Source organism: Globicephala melas, chromosome 18 (assembly GCF_963455315.2).
Source record: "Globicephala melas chromosome 18, mGloMel1.2, whole genome shotgun sequence".
Taxonomy (NCBI): Eukaryota; Metazoa; Chordata; class Mammalia; order Artiodactyla; family Delphinidae; genus Globicephala; species Globicephala melas.
Window position 1 is genome coordinate 75,492,820 of NC_083331.1, and position 18,700 is coordinate 75,511,519.

The 18,700-nt window shown below is 38.0% G+C and overlaps 1 protein-coding gene across 4 annotated transcripts in view; it reads left to right on the forward strand.

Annotated features, from left to right (window-relative positions):
- MYO16 (myosin XVI) overlaps nt 1-18,700 on the forward strand; it is a 530,197-nt gene that overhangs the window by 361,180 nt on the left and 150,317 nt on the right. For all 4 annotated transcript variants that reach the window (XM_030856764.2, XM_060288080.1, XM_060288082.1 and 1 more), the window contains exons 22-23: nt 14,464-14,616; nt 16,144-16,344. In XM_030856764.2, coding sequence (XP_030712624.1) covers nt 14,464-14,616; nt 16,144-16,344 — 354 coding nt within the window. The remainder of the gene's footprint in view (nt 1-14,463; nt 14,617-16,143; nt 16,345-18,700) is intronic.

The following is an 18,700-nucleotide window of genomic DNA, read 5'->3' on the forward strand; positions in this document are numbered from 1 at the left end:
AGCGCTATGAACATATCTCCGAATGCCCTAAAAGAAAAGCCTCTCTGATCAACTCTTCAACTTGACACAGCCAGGGAATTCCATTTACGATGCTTGATAATCAGAAAGAAAATAACCAAGACAAAAGTTCCCTTACACATCACAGTGCCAATGATGTTAGAAAAGTGAAAGCGATTCAAGGCACAATGTGGGAAGGAGAGGCAAAAATACTTTTAGTTCCAGAGACTATTAATATTTAGAAAGCTGAAAAGAAAGAATGAAACATGAGTACACACAAGGTGAGAATTTGGTAAAGTAGCCAGTTGTAAATCAGCATGCAAAAGACTTTTATATGTTCTGAAACTAGTTTATCAGAAGACATAGAGGAAAAGAAGAAAACATTCACATAGTCAAAAATTAGTAAATAGCCTAAATGAGGACTAAAATACTCCCGAAGTTTGCGTAATTACAGTTAAACGTGGAAAGATATGCTGCATTCCTAGAAAGGCTTGATAGTACAAAGATCCTGATTCTCCCTAAGTTAATTTATAAATATAACCTGATGCGGTCTCACTACAAATAAATGAAGAATGAGTGACAGAATTAGAGCAAGTCAGTTCTACAGCTCCTAAGAAGTAATGAATCTATGCAACGAGTACCAATCACAGCTAACATTACAAGAAGGGTGACAGTATACCAGATGCATATCAAGTGTTCCTGCCAAGAAAGAAAGAAAAGAAGGAAGGAAGGGAGGGAGGGAGGAAAGAAGGAGGAAGGAAAGTAGAAAACCTGAATATAATGAAAGATATTGATGTAAGTACTAATTAACAGAAACTGAGGACAGAGAAACATGATAAACTAAACCACAAGAATTCACTCTGAAAACTCCAGACTGTGAGAAACAGTACAGGAGAAATGACCTGATCTCGTCAACATATAAAATGCAAGGATAACAATGTAAAAGAACAAGGTGCCTGGTAGGTTGAAAGAGATCTAGGAGACTTATGAGTCAGTGAAATAAATGTACGGACGTTATGTGGATCCTGATTTGCTTAAGTATAAAAAATTATGAGTTAATTAGTGTCATGTGAAATCTGGATATTGGACAAAATTAAAAAATTATCCTTGATAAAAATTACGTGACATAAGGGTACTATGGATATATTTTTTAAAGTCCTTGTAGCTTCGAGAATTATACTAAAATATTTGCCAATTAAATGACACAGTGTCTGAGAATTGCTTCAAATGAATTTAATTTTGAGGGTAATATGGAAATGGGTGAAGCAGAATTGGCCATGAGGTGGTAATTGTTGATAATTGTTGAAGCTGGTTGATGAAAGATGAGGTTTAGTACATTATTCTCTTCACTGTTGAATATGTTTAGAATGATCCGTAATATACATGTACACCTCAGAGATTCGCAGGTTCGGTTCCAGACCACAGCAATAAAGGGAATATGGCAATAAAGCTAGTCACGTGCCTTTTTTTGGTCTCCCAGTGCATATGAAAATTATGTTTTTACACTATACTGTAGTCTATTAAGTGTGCAATAGCATTACGTCTAAAAAAATGCACATCCCCTAATTATAAAGACTTTATTGCTAAAAAACGCTAACCGTCCTCTGAGCCTTCAGCAAGTCTTAGTCTAAACATCAAAGATCACTGATCACACATCACCGTAGCAGATATAATAATAATAATAAAAGTTGGAAATATTGCAAGGATTACCAGAACGTGATACAGAGACAGGAGGTGATCAATGCTGTTGGGAAAATGGCGCTGGTGGGCTTGCTCGACCCAGGGTTACTCCAGACCTTCAATTTGTAAAACACACAGTAGCTGCAAAGCACAGTAAAGCAAAGCACAAAAAAATAAGGTATATTCCTGTGCTATTTAAAATAAATGAGAAAACTTTGAGATTATATAAATATTATTTTAATAAATGCTAGAATATGTTCTGTCCCAACAGTTGTAAAAAAAACGCCAAGTTCTGCAGACTACAGCTCTTCACAAAAGGCATAAAGAACAAAGTAGTGGAAACTAATGATTTAATATTCAATAATTTCCCCCAGTTTCCCACTAGACACATAACATGCAGCTACATATAATGAAATTTTTGAAGCTATGGAATCTAGTAAAATTGCCTATCAACAATTTACTATAAGACTGCAGAGAATTTGGAAAGAGAACACGTTTGTTCAAAGTAAAAGCTTTGAAACATTTCCTTGCCTACAAATTCTTTTCTAAAGTGTGAGATTTCCTGGAAAGTCCTGGCGAACAGGACAAGCTTGGGCTAAGTGTTCAGTGGTTTGGAAAAAACCAGATGCCTTGACTTCTAAAGTTCTACGAAATAAGATTATATAGTGTGTCAGCCTCAACCTCAGAAAAACCCCATAAAATCCTTAGCTGTGAAATCACTATCCTAGATATGATACAAAGATAAATCAAAGAACATATTAACGACCATCGGTTGAACTCATACCACGTACTGTTGATGTAGATAATTCCATTTTACAGATAGGAAAACTGAGAGTGCTATGGTCTCTGCTCTGTGTAAGAATGTGTTTTATCGGTACCTAGAAGGATGCATTTGTTCTGGCTCATTTGCATCAGGGCACTCTGTGGTTCATTCATTCAATAAGTAGTTTTTGTATATGTGCCAAGTTCCAGACCCTGTACTAGGCACTAAGAAATGTACGGACATTATGGTGAGGTAGGTAGGGTACAAATATGAGAAGGACCAATTCTAGTTGGATATCTTGGGAGAAGGATTAGGAAAACCTTAATGAGGAAGAGGCTGCTGTTTTCATTCCTAGCATGGCAAGTCCCATGTATTTTTTTTTAATTGAAGTACAGTTAATTTATACAATGTCGTGTTGATTTCAGGTGTACAGCAAAGTGATTCAGATATATATATATATATATATATACACACACACATATATATATAATATATTCTTTTTCAGATTCTTTTCCATTTTAGGTTATTATAATACAAGATGTTGAGTAGAGTTCCCTGTGCTGTACAGCAGGTCCTTATTATTTACCTAGTTTATATATAGTAGTGTGTATCTGTTAATCCCAAACTCCGAATTTATCCCTCCCTCACCCTGCTATCCCTTTTGGTAACCGTAAGTTTGTTTTCTATGTCTGTGAGTCTATGTCTGTTTTGTAAATAAGTTCATTTGTATTATTTTGTTAGATTCCACATGTAAGTGACATCACGTAATATTTGTCTTTCTCTGTCTGACTTACTTCACTTAGTATGATAATCTCTAAGTCCATCCATGTTGCTGCAAATGGCATTATTTCATTCTTTTTTATGGCTGAGTAGGATTCCATTATATATATATATATATATATATATATATATATATACATATATATATATATATCACATCTTCTTTATCCATTCTTCTGTCAATGGACATTTAGGTTGTTTCCATGTCTTGGCTATTGTAAATAGTGCTGCAGTGAACATTAAGTGCATGCATCTTTTCAAATTAGAGTTCTTGTCTCTTCCAGATATATGCCCAGGAGTGGCATATGGCAACTCTATTTTTAGTTCTTTAAGGACCCTCCATACTGTTCTCTATAGTGACTGCACCAATTTACATTCCCACCAATGGTGGAGGAGGGTTCCCTTTTCCCCACACCATCTCCAGCACTGATTATCTGTAGACTTTTTAAGATGGCCGTTCTGACTGGTGCGAGGTGATACCTCATTTTAGTATTTAATCGTAGCTCATGTTCTGATAGTGATAGCTATTAGGTATCAGTATGATCTATTTACTGCTCAATGAATTGATCTATAAATATAAAAATATTTTATTGTTAAATATGCAGATTCTCAAATCATGCGTACCTTAAATATCTAACTCTGTCTTAACACATTTTCTGCTCTCTGATATTGAATTTTCTGAAATCTTTTCAGGAACTCACCAAGCTATTGATAACACAGTTTAAGAAAAATATGAATAAGGAATTTTTTTTTTTTTTTACATAGCAGAACCCCAGTGTAGTGCTACTCAGGTTTCTATAGAAAACGACACAGAGTAATTAAGTAATGAGATGCTATTTTAATGTACTTCTTATAATAATATTGGATTCTGTGTTTAAAAATAGTGTGGTTAGAGGTCCTCAGGCTAACAATTTCTGAAAACTTGTTTTGAGGAAATAAAAAATAAAGTAGAAGAAAGCAATTTTGACCATGTAAACTGTACATTTAATGACTTTTTTTCTTGAAAGCTTTTAACTTAAACAATATCACCATTTTAGAGCTAAAGAAACCAAGGCTCAGATAATTTAAGTAACTCAGGGAAGGACATGTAGAACCAAGATCTGGTTCCAGAACCAATGATCTGCACTATTTCCAGCTTCAAAGGTTCTTTGAAAGTTAGACTTAAAGATTTATTACTATTGTAAATTTTCTCAACTTTAATTGCTTCCCATTCATAAGTATATTTTTTGTATTTCTCTGAAGACACAATATTATTTATTCTATTAAATATAGAAGCAATAAACTTTGAATAAATTTTATGTGATATTGTTCTTTTTTCCATAGTGGAGTTTTTCACCAAATGCATTTATTTAATCCGAATAAATAAGTTAGAGAATGCAGGTATATCTTCTTCCTTGTAAAGTGAAGGCTGACCTCCTTTTATTGCACTTTGCTTTATTGAGCTTCACAGACACTGCATTTTTTACAAATTACAGTTTGGGGGCAACCTTTCATCGAGCAAGTCTACTGTCACGTTTTGGTAATCTCATAATATTTCAGATGTTTTCATTACTTTATATTTGTTATGATCCGTGATCAGTGATCTTTGATGTTACTAATGCAACTTGCTGAAGCCTCAGGTGATGGTTAGCACTTTTTTTTCGCAATAATGTATTTTTTTAATTAAGGTATATACATTGTTTCACACATAATGCTATTGCACACTTAATAGACTATAGTATAGTGTAAACATAACGTTTATATGCGCTGGAAAACCAAAAAATGCATGTGACTCGCTTTATTACCATATTCCTGTTGTTGTCATGGTCTGGAACCAAACCCGAACTATCTCTGAGGCCTGCCTGCACCAGGGTGGTTAAAACGAGGTGTTACAGAATGTAATAAGGAGAATATATGGATTTGAAAATGTATATCAGGTCACTTTAGAGAAGAGTGAATCGAGTTCTTTTAATGACAACTAACCAGGAAGAAGCTCAGCTTTCCAGCAGTGGCTGTGCAGGTGCAAAGTCCCCAATGTGCTGACTACGAATATGGTTCCATTTAGTTTTCTGCTAATAATCACCAGTGGCTACAATTTCTAGAGCCCCTGCTATGAGTCAGATGCTTTTCTTGTATGATCACTAGCTCCTGCGGCAACCTTCTCAAAAAGCTAAGGGACGTCCCAGAAGCCTTTGCGGGGCCACGTGCGAATTCAGATGCAACTCCATCTGGTCCCAAATCAGTGCTCTTTGTGCCATTTTCTTTCTTCCTTTGACACCTCAGGACCAGGGCTCTGCAGTCTGTGCTTTTTTTCAGTATCTCGAGGCTTTGCATTTAATCCTGGATAATGACAGCTCTTTGAAAAAGACAATGATTTCAGTAGCATTTGTAGTTTTCAATCTGACGTTAGCAGATTGTTACGTAGAAAATGGCAAGAAAATTAGCCAATAGGTTTATTGTTGGCTGACCCCTTCAGTCAATCCCTCAAATCCCTGAACAGTGGTGGTTTTTATGTTAAAGGAGATGATAGGCATGAGTTACACGCATTAGAATATTGGATTTATTTTATGAATCTATGTTGCACTGAGTAATAGAATCCCTAAAAGAGATGCTGGAGAGAGAGAAAGTGTTTTTTTTTAATCTGTGTAAAACCAGCGTCTTTATTCCTGTGAAGTAGCCTCTGTGAGCTTAAAACCTATTGCACAGAGTTTGATTTGAAAAACCTCAAAGAGAAACCAGGGGAGGAAAGGGTGTTTGGTTCCTTTAAGGAACAGTAAAATACCAAAAAGGGGTGGAAGGTAGTTTGGTTTTGGAAAACCAAAAAACAAGCAAGAGCAGAAGCAGGTCCCCACAGTGCCCTGGGCCCGGGATCTGGGGATGAGGCTCCTGACACAGGACTCCAGCAAGGGAGCAGCCCTTCCACGCCGCGTTCCCCAGGCATCAGGCTCCTGTATTTATGGAATAACATCAGGGTCTTTATCCGTGTCGAGTCAAGGTAGACGGTGCCGGGAGAAAGGGAACATGTCCTTTCCCACACAGGGATGGAGAGAAGAAAGGCTCTACAATAATAGGAATTTCAAAGAAGGCAAAATACACTATAGAAGTTTAAGGCTGAAACAGATCGGAGACATACTCCTCCCTCATCACCCCTACCCCTGCTGAAATCAGGAATGACTGATTGGTTGGGGAAACTATATACAGTAGTCTCGAAACCCAAAGAAGCGTTCTTCAAAAGAGTAAGTTGGAGATGCAGAGTACACTTGACACAATGAAGGCCCCAGAAAGGGCCCCTGCAGAGAATACTGTTGGCTTGGCCTAGTGTTTAACAGGCTTCTCTTGTGTTGTTTTTTAGACGATAGTAATTGACGTCTCATGCAGTTAATGTTCTGCTGAACGTATCTGAGAACTACCGAATATCTGAAGCCTGACCTCATTCCTGCCGCATCAGATAAACATGGGTTAGCAGACATTTGGTCTCGTCCAAAACCTCCATAGGACATTTAGTTCACATGAAAAGGTCCTTGACATTTGGTCCCGTCCAAAATGTCCTTGAATATATTTAGTCTATGCCAAAAGCTCTTGGACAGGACCAAATGTCAAGGACCTTTTGGCATGGACCAAAGGTCTTACGGCCAGATATCTGAAGGACATTTGGGACAGGAACAAACGTCCTTTAATGTGTAACTGTATGATATATGCATCATGTGCATATATGCATGTGTGTGTGTGTATGTATATATAAACGGATGAGGAAACCAGGTAATGGATTGTGTATGCCATCATCTATCTCCCTGTGTTCAATCATGTCTCCATGTGAGAATCACCTGGGAAGCTTTCAAAATCTATCAGTGCCTGGGCCCTACTCTGATTTAATTGGTTTGGGGTCAGGCCCAGACATCAGCCTTTTTTAAAAGCTCCTGGTGAATTCTAGTGTTCAGTAGGATTTCGAATCCCTGTCTAACGCCTGGAGCTCTGTCTTCAACTGGAATGAGCTTCAATTAATTTCCACTTTAATTCTGTGAGGCATACATCATGCTTTATTATATTTTTGCTTCAGATAAATTTCACTGAGTAATGAAAATAAAGGGAGAACAGTTGGTGAAAATTTACTCAAGAAATTAATTTTGTCATTAATACAAATGATAGGCCATCTGGATAAGCAATGATAGTCTGTTACTAAAGAGTGTTTTCAAAGGGTGCGTGATTTTTATTATTAAACCACTCAGCAATGGCACCTAATGTACAAAGCATGTATTTGAATCAGAGAAGGCGCATGCTAATTAAACAGCTCTTAATAACTGTTCATTATCCTTTATGAATACCTACCTTTTACCCACATTCAAGTCTCCTCTGAGGAATCCGTGGGAATTTAATGAAATCCCAACATAATTCCGATGGATAGAGTTAAAAAGTAAAAAGAATGATCGTGTTGCATTGAAGTCAGTGATATACTCAATTACTGATGGAGATTCATGCTTCCAGATACATAAACTAATTTGCCTTACAAACCTTTCATTCTATCTTTCTCTGATGGTGTTTAAACACACCCGCCTATGCACACACAACACAGACAGCTCAGTGAAAATAAACCAAGAACGTGCAAGTTTTTGTCCTGATTTTGGCCACCAGTTGCTTGGCGGGATGTATTTTTCCACTTGCCAGCAAGGTGGCTGCCACAGGGCGATATGCCTGCATTCGTCCCCTTAGCCACCTTTCCTGGTAGTTCTGAAGTTCGTGCTATTAGCACTTCTTTTATATTTTAACTTTTGTTCAAACAGTGAGTGCTCTGAACAGTTTAGAGCAGGGAAAAGCAAACTGTTTTAGTAAAAAAGTTTAATGTACGCCTTGCTTCAAAGTGAGTTTGAAAAACAGCCTACTTCAAACTCCACGCGTTCCCCGTGATTTCCTCTAACACCCAGCTTTGCTCGCCTCTCTTAGAAATGCAGGTCCACCTTCAGTTTCAGGAAGCACCCCTGTCCAAAAAGCTACGAGTCAAAAATCACTCCACAGGCTGCTCAGCTGTACACATCTAGCTGGATTTTTCCTTGGGATTTTAATAAATGACTTCTTATTTCTCCCCAGAATACAAAGAACACAATGTACAATTAAAGGTTCAGATATATTGTAAGGATCAGCCCATGTCACCAAGCCCCACCGGACACTGCAGCTTAAAAATAAAGCTTTACTTAAAACGTAAAACTCAGGAGGGAAGCTATATGTTTTATGAATCATTTTGACCAGGAAAGCATTCAACTGAGTTGCTCTGTTCAGAAGCACAGGCCAAATCATTTTTTTGTTATGCAAAATTTGGTACTCTGCTGTAGACTTTCCTTCCTGGGGAAAAAAAAAAGTAGGAAAAAAAAAAGACTAGAAGGCCTTTTCCAGCTCTTTCTCGTGACTGCGGCTTTATCATCATTCACACTTGACATCACCATTCTTACTAAAACAGTGGATCAATTCAGTGAAGCCAATATTCAGTTCAGTAAAATATTAGGGAACAAAACCAATTAAAATGTCCAGTTTTTATTATAAAAATGCTTGAGTCAGCTGAAACACTACAGCCAGGTTTATATACAGAGATGGTCAGATATAAAGTCAGAAGCAAGAAGATTTAGTCAGTTGTCATCAAAAATAATTTTTGTAACTGCAGAGCTGAGCTCTATCCTGAATGCAAAATGATAAGAGAATTATATTTTACAATATAATTTATATATTTTAATTATATATAAATATATAATTATATATTATATAAATCATATATTATATAATTTATATATTTTATAATAATTATATTTATAATATTTTTATAGATTTTATAATATTTTATATATTTTATAATAATATAAAATTATATATTTTATAATTATTATATTTGTAATAATTTTATAATAATTATTATATTTAATGTGTTTGAGACATCCACATCCACCTAGGTATTTTCAATCAGAGCATCTCAAAATGAGGGGAAAGATAAGTGTCATATAATTTGGATATTTCTTCTACAGTAGAGAATCAGCCATTGGTGGTCTTATTTCAGAATCCTTTATCAGACGTTTTTATTTTTTCCTGCAGTAACAGACATCATGTTATTTTCATGGCTTCTCCGTTTATTTCTTGAGTAACCTATTTCCCAAAATATATAACATTTAGCCACACTTTCCATAACTACTTTTAAATCAAACCGCTGAGATGTAAGATCTATTTGTGTTGTTTTAAATGATTCAGTGCATATTTTAATGTCAAAAAGTTTGAAAAATTACAATTGTGTGTATCATCTAATCAAAGAGAATCTTTTCCAGTGGTTTCATTTCATAATGGAGTCATTTATTTTCTGTACATTTACTGTAAATATTTCACTCCAAATTGAAGAAATTTCTTTATAGCATTTCTTAATCTTTGGTAAAGAAATTATCTCAGGACTAAAGGAGTTTATCACATTATTAGATGGGAGGAGCACCTCAAAATATTAATTTTTAAGCAAATAGAATATTTAAACAAATTTTTCATTTTTACCCTAACAACAATTTTCAGAAGTTTCTGTTTTTCATTTATGATTAAAGTGACAGCAACAAGAAAATGTATTCTTTCACAGTGGGCTACTACTAGGGACAGATTCCACACAGTGTTATAGAAAATGACTTGTCTTTCCAGAATCATTCCTAGAGATTAATACACCATAAGTAAGATTAACATAGATCTTGATCTACTGATATCACTTAGTTTTTTTTTTTTTTAACAACTTTATTGGAGTATAATTGCTTTACAGTGTTGTGTTAGTTTCTGCTGTATAACAAAGTGAATCAGCTATACATATACATATATCCCCATATCTCCTCCCTCTTGCGTCTCCCTCCCACCCTCCTTATCCCACCCCTCTAGGTGGACACAAAGCACCGAGCTGATCTCCCTGTGCTATGTGGCTGCTTCCCACTAGCTATCTATTTTACATTTGGGAGTGTATATAAGTCCATGCCACTCTCTCACTTCGTCCCAGCTTACCCTGCCCCCTCCCCATGTCCTCAAGTCCATTCTCTATGTCTGCATCTTCATTCCTGTCCTGCCCCTAGGTTCTTCAGAACCTTTTTTTTTTTTTTAGTTTCCATGTGTATGTGTTAGCATACGGTATTTGTTTTTCTCTTTCTGAGTTACTTCACTCTGTATGACAGACTCTAGGTCCATCCACCCCTCTACAAATAACTCAATTTCGTGTCCTTTTATGGCTGAGTAATATTCCATTTTATGTATGTGCCACATCTTCTTTATCCATTCATGTGTTGATGAACACTTAGGTTGCTTCCATGTCCTGGCTATTGTAAATAGAGCTGCAGTGAACATTGTGATACATGTGTCTTTTTGAATTATGGTTTTCTCAGGGTATTTGCCCAGTAGTGGGATTGCTGGATCGTATGGTAGTTCTACTTTTAGTTTTTTAAGGAACCTCCATACTGTTCTCCATAGTGGCTGTATCAATTCACATTTCCACCAACAGTGCAAGAGGGTTCCCTTTTCTCTACACCCTCTCCAGCATTTATTGTTTGTAGGTTTTTTTGATGATGGCCATTCTGACCGGTGTGAGGTGATACCTCATTGTAGTTTTGATTTGCATTTCTCTAATGATTAGTGATGTTGAGCATCCTTTCATGTGATATCAGTCAGTTTTGATGGGACAATTTAAGGGGATGAATGTGCTAGATTGTATCAGGTATAAGGAAGGAAATATGTTTCAGATGATATTTAATTACTGAATTCCAGCCCTTCCTTTGCCAGCTCTCATGTGCAGAATTTATGGGTCTGTATCTGTATTCAAACTCTTTTTGCCTTAACAATCAAGCATTTAAAGTTAAATGTCCTATATGGTATGTTCTCAAATGAAGTGACTATATTTTTAATATTTTTATATTCAGGGAATTGATCCACAAAAGTGTGAGTTTATTTAGGAAACATTTAGTTTTAAATTTAAAGAACTTTCAGCTTTGCATATATCTCATGAAATCTAGTTGTCAGGGAGCAGAGGGGGAAAGCTCTGGTTAGCCACTGGCCAAATCAGATAGAAGGAAGAAAATTAAAAAAAATTTCAGAGATCGTGGATGGAGTGGTAGAGGAAGAGACGATGCAAAAAAAAGGGGGATTTTGCAAGTTTGAACAAATTCACTCAAGGTCTTCAGGTTTTAACATAGCTTCCAAGACAGCAGCAATGTGGCATAGTTATTTTATTTTTAACTTTTTTTTCAGGTTTAAAAAAGGAGGGTTTAGTTAATTATATACAAGAATGAAGCCCGACAGGGCAGGGGCAAGGAGTCACCGGAAAGCACAAGTCCCCTGGGGCCCTCCCCTTCCCCTACCTGCTAAATAAATAGCTGGAACCAGGTCCCAGGGACCACCGGTCCCTCCAGGCCCCTGGACACCCAGCTCCCTGGGTCCTCAGACTGCAGTCCACCTGCTGCAGACAGGCACTGGCCAGGGCTGGCACAATCAAGGGGACATTCGGACAGACACATTTTTTTTGGTTGTTTTATGTCAAGCTATTTAATTGGGAATGGGAGATACAGATAACAAGTTTCCCTCTTTCTTGTTAATTTTCTTAAACAGAATATCTTATTTTGTAATAGAATGCAGTAGGGAAACTTATTCAGTCTACAGACATTCGCTGATCACCAAATTTACAGAAACCATCTTTTACTATGAAACAGAGAAACAAGAAAAAATATTGGAAACAAGGGCAGTCGCCCTGGGCCATCATTTTTGACCTGGAGCTAAGAATTATTTTGGTTTTTCTTCGTGTGTCAATATATGGTATTTAGATCTCATTTAAATATGTTATTTAAATATCGTATTTGGTATATTTCTACTATACTCTCCACTTACTATATTAATAGTGAAATATCGATGTATGTTCATCATCCAAATAACGTGACTAGATTAGGTCATAAGAGCCTCTACATTTTCAGGTCTCCAGCTTCTTCTTCCATCAGGGTAGTCCCGCGTCTGCAATCCTGTTATTCTCCAATCACCCTGTTTCTGAAGATGTTTGAGCTGCCTCTACTTACTCAAAAAATTCTGGTCCCGGCAAGAACTAAAGAATAGAACTTCTCAGCAAACCATTCCAGCCTCAGGACGAACTCCCTCTGTGTGCTGACCCATGCCCTGCACTCCAATATGTTGCTTCTTTTCTTCTCTGAAAAAATTTCCCTCTAAGATTTCTTTGTGTCCCTAGAATCTCGTGAATGCCCATCCTCCCAAATAGCTAGGTCAGTGAGAAAGTGGAAAACTATGCATGTGTTATTCTTAATTTATTAATTGCCACACCTTTATGGGCATGCCTAGACCACCACATAAGGGCTGCTCTTATGTGTCCAGGAGAGAAGCCATGAACTCCCAGCAGAGGGACAGGAATGTCTGAGAGGAGTCCTACTTAGCAGGTGTGGTGATGATACCAGACCTGGGGAAGAATTTGGGCATGGGGACAAGAGGAACCCAGGGCGGTCTCTCTTTTTTCGGTTGACTGTTCCAGTCTTGTGCGATTTACAATAACTTTGGCATTTACTTTGTATAAATACATCCCATTTCACATTAAACATAATCCTAAATATTGTTCCCTTTGCAAATGAGATCTGATTTCCATTTACAAACACTTTATCGGTAACTTCGATTTATATAAATTATTCATATTTAATTATTTTCAGTGAGTTACAGAATTCTAAATATTTCTAAGTGACTTTGGATTCTACCTAGTATAACATAATGCAGATGGGGGAACAGGATGGTCTGTGAAACTTCCTGAGCTCACAAAGGTAGTAGGTGTAGAGATGGGCGACAGGAGGCCCTGGGCGGAGTGCTGGACCACTCCAGGATGGAGTCAGAGAAGGAGATGGACAAGGGGTGGCCAGTGAGGTAGGAACCAAGAGAGTGGATGTCCTGGAAGACAGCGGAGGCAGTGCCCCAGGGAAGTAGAGGAATCGGCTGTAGATTTCACTGGGAGGTCAAGGAAAATGAACACGGAGGGTTGAACGCTGGATTTAGAAATGCATATATCACTGGTGACTTCTAGAAAAGCCATTTTGCTGGAGCAGTGAAGGCAAAAATGTACTGGCGGGGTTTGAATAGTGGGGAGGACAGGAATTTGAGAGAAGAAAAGATAACTCTTTGGAGATTTTTGTTATTAAAAAAAAAAAAAGCAGAATATAGGAGAATAGCGAGAGAGAGTCATGGGCATATACACACTAACAAACGCAGTAAGGTAGATAGCTAGTGGGAAGCAGCCGCATGGCACAGGGATATTGGCTCGGTGCTTTGTGACAGCCTGGGGGGGTGGGATGGGGAGGGTGACGCAACAGGGAAGACATATGGGAACATATGTTTGTGTATGACTGATTCACTTTGTTGAAAAGCAGAAACTAACACGCCATTGTAGAGCAATTATACCCCAATAAAGATGTTAAAAAAAAAAATTCCCCAGATTTGACCAGTGGGATCCTCTAAAAAAAAAAAAAAAAAAAAAAAAAGAATATAGGAGAATAGCCCAGGGGGAAAGCAAGACTTCATCTTGGGTAGATTTGTGTTATTTTATTTTATTTTCTAATATCTTAAGATATTTTTAAGTTAAATTAAAACTGTAAGAAATAACACATTTGTTAACAAGTGTTGGTGGGGTGTGGAGAGAAGGGAGCCCTCCCACACTGTGGGTGGGAATGTAAATTGGTGCCGCTACCATGGATTTCTCAAAAAACTAAAAATAGAGCTACCATGTGACCCTGCAATTGCACTCCTGGGTATATACCTGAAGAAAACAAAAACACTAATTCGGAAAGATACCTGCATCCCAGTGTTCATAGTAGCTTTGTTTACAATTGCCAAGATATGGAAATATGGAAGCAACTTAAGTGTCCATCAAGAGATGAATGGATAAAGAAATATATATATAATCTTTGCTGACAAGAGCCCCAATATATATTCCTTTTGGAAATATTTTTTAAATACTCAAATATATTTTAGACCCCAAATTTGTAAGTTAATGCTGTAATTATACTTCTTGTTGTTTTTAACGTGCTCATCTTCAATTGCGTAATCAGACCGTATGAAGTCAACAGAATCAAGTGAAGCTCTTTACTTTGGCTTCTCGGGACGACTGTAGTGCGGCATCTATAGATACACTAACTGTGCTGACCGTTCTTGAGTCAACATTTCACTGGTCTGAGATGTTTCCTGGAACCATGGATCTGCATGCCGAATCATCTTGTGAATTGTTTCCTCTTTCCCCACAATAGCTCTGTGTCAACATGACCAATGAGAAGATGCACCACTATATCAATGAAGTGCTTTTCCTACAGGAGCAAACAGAATGTGTACAAGAGGGAGTCACCATGGAAACGGCCTATTCTCTTGGTAACCAGACTGGAGTTTTGGATTTTTTTTTCCAGGTATTCACATAATATAATTAGATACTTTACAGGATGCATGCATTTAAAGATACTGGAGAGAAAGAACTTTCTTTTACGGGGCCTTATTTTGAGGATATCTTTATGGGAGACTCAGCAATTTCTAATTTACTTATAATCTTTCAGTGTTGATTGAGGGGCACACGACCTTTCTCTGAAAGGGCGTTTGAAGGATTACCAATTGATTAAAAAGACAACAGGTATCAGATCATTTTGTTATAAAAAATATTCAGCTGCAGTTATGTCGCTAAAACTCTCCTCTTGGCATAGTTATAAATACCCATTGTACAAATATAATATTTTATAAAGTAACTCTAAGACTAGCAAGACCATAAAACAAACTCAGCAGAATCTTGTTTGTCTCCACATTTCTAAGTTTGAATATGGAAAACCTTGGCAGAAAAAAATATATATATACGTACATATCATCTTAGTATTTCTGCAGGTGTTTATGCTTATCTTTATTGTTTCTACCTTACAAAGCAAGAATCTTTGCCTCAATATCGCCATCATAAAAACAAAACTCTATCACACAAACATCAGTCTCTATCTACTAATATAAGGCTTTATATAGATTCACCAGTAATATTTCTAAAACACTTGAACATTGTTTAAAACTGATACCATTTAGCTATTGAGGAGAATAGTATATAATTTTCTACCCTTTATTTTTATAAATGTATATTTACAAATTACTTTATTCATTTTCCGAATATGTGCAATGTTCTTGTTTCTGGTACCAACTTGTCAACATTCCTTGTTTTAAGTACAGAAGAAGTTCTCTTCCTCCAGAAAGCCCTCCCTCATCATGACACACATAGTATACAGTTTACCTCCTTAAGGTTATAAGATGGGTTGACAGTAATATATACCTACCTGTATATGGGAAGCCTTGGGTACCCACTACCCCACTTCTCACTTGCTGCTATGTCCTTGACTGCTAAACCGTGGCCAGCAGAATGAAGTTATTTCTGTCTCTTTGGTTATCATCCTTGGGGTCTCATCGTTGGAATGGTTATTTCAATAGTGGGACCTCGTCAGTATGAACTGGAAATGTCAGTGGATATTTCTGCTGCCACTCCTCTTTGATACCCCCCAAAATGAAATGAAAAGACATACCAAGTATAGGGTGAAACTTGCATTTTTACCTATAAATAGGTAGGTCTATATACCAGAAAGAAAACATACAACTTTTCTGTAGTTGGAAATTTTATTAAGGTGAGAATATATATTTTAACAACGCCAGTGTTTTAATGACCTTAAACGACACTTATTTATTTTCAATTCCTCTAATCAATAAATACTACTGAGAACCAACACGACATCAGAGGTTGGCTAGGTGGGGCGGATACAGCAATGAACAAAAATAGACATGTATTGACAATAAAGACTAATTTATTTTCTCAGTGCTTGTATGAACGTGATGAGGATGTAAATGGTATGCATGAGCAATAACAAAGATAACAAATTGAGTAATAGAAGGAAAAAACTCCTCTTCTTAACTTTCAGAAGCCTTCTGGATTTCTCTCTTTATTGGATGAAGAAAGTCAAATGATTTGGTCAATGGAACCAAGTCTTCCCAAAAAGCTACACAGTCTTCTAGAATCCTCAAACACAAATGCAGTTTACTCCCCCATGAAGGATGGGAATGGGAACCTCGCCCTCAAAGACCAAGGCACAGCTTTCACCGTTATGCACTACGCAGGACGGGTGAGTTCAGAGAACGGAGCAATTTATGGTACGCGCTAATGGGCCAAAGGTCTTAAGAACAAGCCTTAAAGGTTTTGCTATTTTAGAGTTTTGATCATTGAAACTGGGTGAACAACCCACAAAATGTTTCTTTCCTAAGCCTGATAAGGACTTAGCATTTCAGAATGTGGGTGATGAAGCACGTGGTATGATTCTTCTCATGATGTTTCCATATTTATAAGTTAATACGAGCAAAAGAGACCTGGATTTAATACAAGAGCTCTTCTGTGAAATTTGGGATATTTTCAAAATCGAAAGAAACATTGGACATCTGAGTTTACTTACCCTCAATATAGTTGTTAGTATTAAATTACTTTTCCTAAACCTAAGGAAGAAAGCAACTCTCCGATCCCTCTCCATTGCCTAACCGGCTTTGTAAAACATGCTTCCTTCTTCAAATCCTTCAAGGACCGACTCTTATCTGCCTAAAACATGTCACAGTCCTGAGGCCAGCCTCCTATTGGGCTTCTCCGAGCTGGTCCCTGTCACTTCTTCCAAGGCTTACCTGCCTCAACTCTCCTCTGCAAAACCCCTGTTCAGGTTCTTTTTTCCCATGCACTCCCTGTTTTCCTGCGGATCCCGCCCCCCACGCGTGACGCCTCTTCCCACTCAAGCTGGAAATATCCTCCCTGTCTTCTTCACGAGGTCAAATTTTATCCATCTTTTAATGCTCACATCCACATCCCACTTAATCTCCAATCCAGCTTCCATCTCTAGTTAATTCTTCCACTTTTGAATCTGTAGCCGCCAGACTTTCCTCCCTGTTTGGGATGTAGCACAAATACCGTTATTAGGGGGTGAAATCCCTAGTCACTCTCTCACTCTCCGTGTATTTCAGTTCACTTCAGCCAGTGTTTACTGAGACTCTACTATATGCCAAACCTAGAGCACTAGAGAATCAAAGATGAATAAACCGTGTCTCTTGCCCTCAAACGTGTCACAGTCAAGTAAGGAAAAGGAAAGTTAACAAATACTTCCGCTATAATTTGCTCATAGTAATATTAGTCATGTTAACAAAATTCTCTGTTACCACAAAGAAGAAAGAATTTATTTGGCTCCAAAAAAGAGTGTAGAAATGTTTTCAAGAGGAGGTAAAACGTGACCTTGGCGTTTAAGGGGATGCTGAGCTGCCTGAAACTGCGAGGCAGGAACACCCCAGTAAAGACAAGGGCTTGTGAAAATGAATGGACCGTGCGTCTATCTGGATTCGGTTGCAAAGGACAGAATCCCGTGTAGCTGTTCAAGCAGAAAATCACTGTTGGGGGGACTCTAAGTTGAACTTGCAGAAATGACCTTAAAACCACCCCACAGGACAGGGCTCCCTCGGTAGTTAGGGCCACGTCTTTGATCAGGAAGCCTGAAGCCTGATTGAGAAACTGCTGCTACAGGTACTGACTCCCAGTAACTGCTGTCACCTAAACCAGTAAGAGGCCCATTCCCCGGCACTCAACAAGGAAGAGTCAGTGGCTGAGCCTGGAGCCTTCAGTGCTGGAGAAAACCAACATCTCCTGGACGTGCTCACCAGGTAAAACACAGACACAGCAGAAATGCAGCCTCCGCCACTTCAACTTTCTAAATCTCAGGCAGTAGTTCAGACAAGTGGAAGCTGCAGAACGAGCGAACCCTAGCTGCAAGGGAGTCTGGGAGAAGTAATATTCGCACTTTCCAACATCTGCAGGACAGGAAGTGACCAGGCTACACCTAACACTCCGCCATTTCCAACCACATCGTAGTTGGGAAATGGTACCAGACGTTTGGTCAAGTGTATGGAGGTTGGTAGGAGAAAAGTCTAGGAAGGTTGTTTGTGGTGAAATCATGAATAAATATGCATGTACACCTCAGGACTTTGTCCTCTTGACAGTGTTAACTTATCGGATGTTTTTAGACAGGGTGGGGGATGAAGTGACAAAACCAGAGGACATGATGTAGGTAGGTTGGGAAGAAAGGAAGGGGGATATGGAAACACTCCAACAAGGACTGCGTTTGAGCCAGAGCGGCAGGACAGAGTGGTGGCATTCCCAGGGAAGAGTGAGTGACTGAATGTGTGGAGCCAGGGAGGGGACACAGCTGGAGATGACCCCGAGGGCCACACCCTGTTGACTGATGGAGGCTATTTTAGGCCAACCAAGAAGGGAAATCCTGGAGAAGGAGGCTGTTTGGAAGGAAAGATATTCCACTTCAGATGTTTGGAATTTGAGGTTTTTAATGGAAATTCCCATGAGATGCTGAAAATACTTGACACTGGGAGGCTGGCTGTTTCTAGAAACCTAGTCATAGTTTGGGAAATGTGTATAATTGCACATGGAGAAGAGGGAGA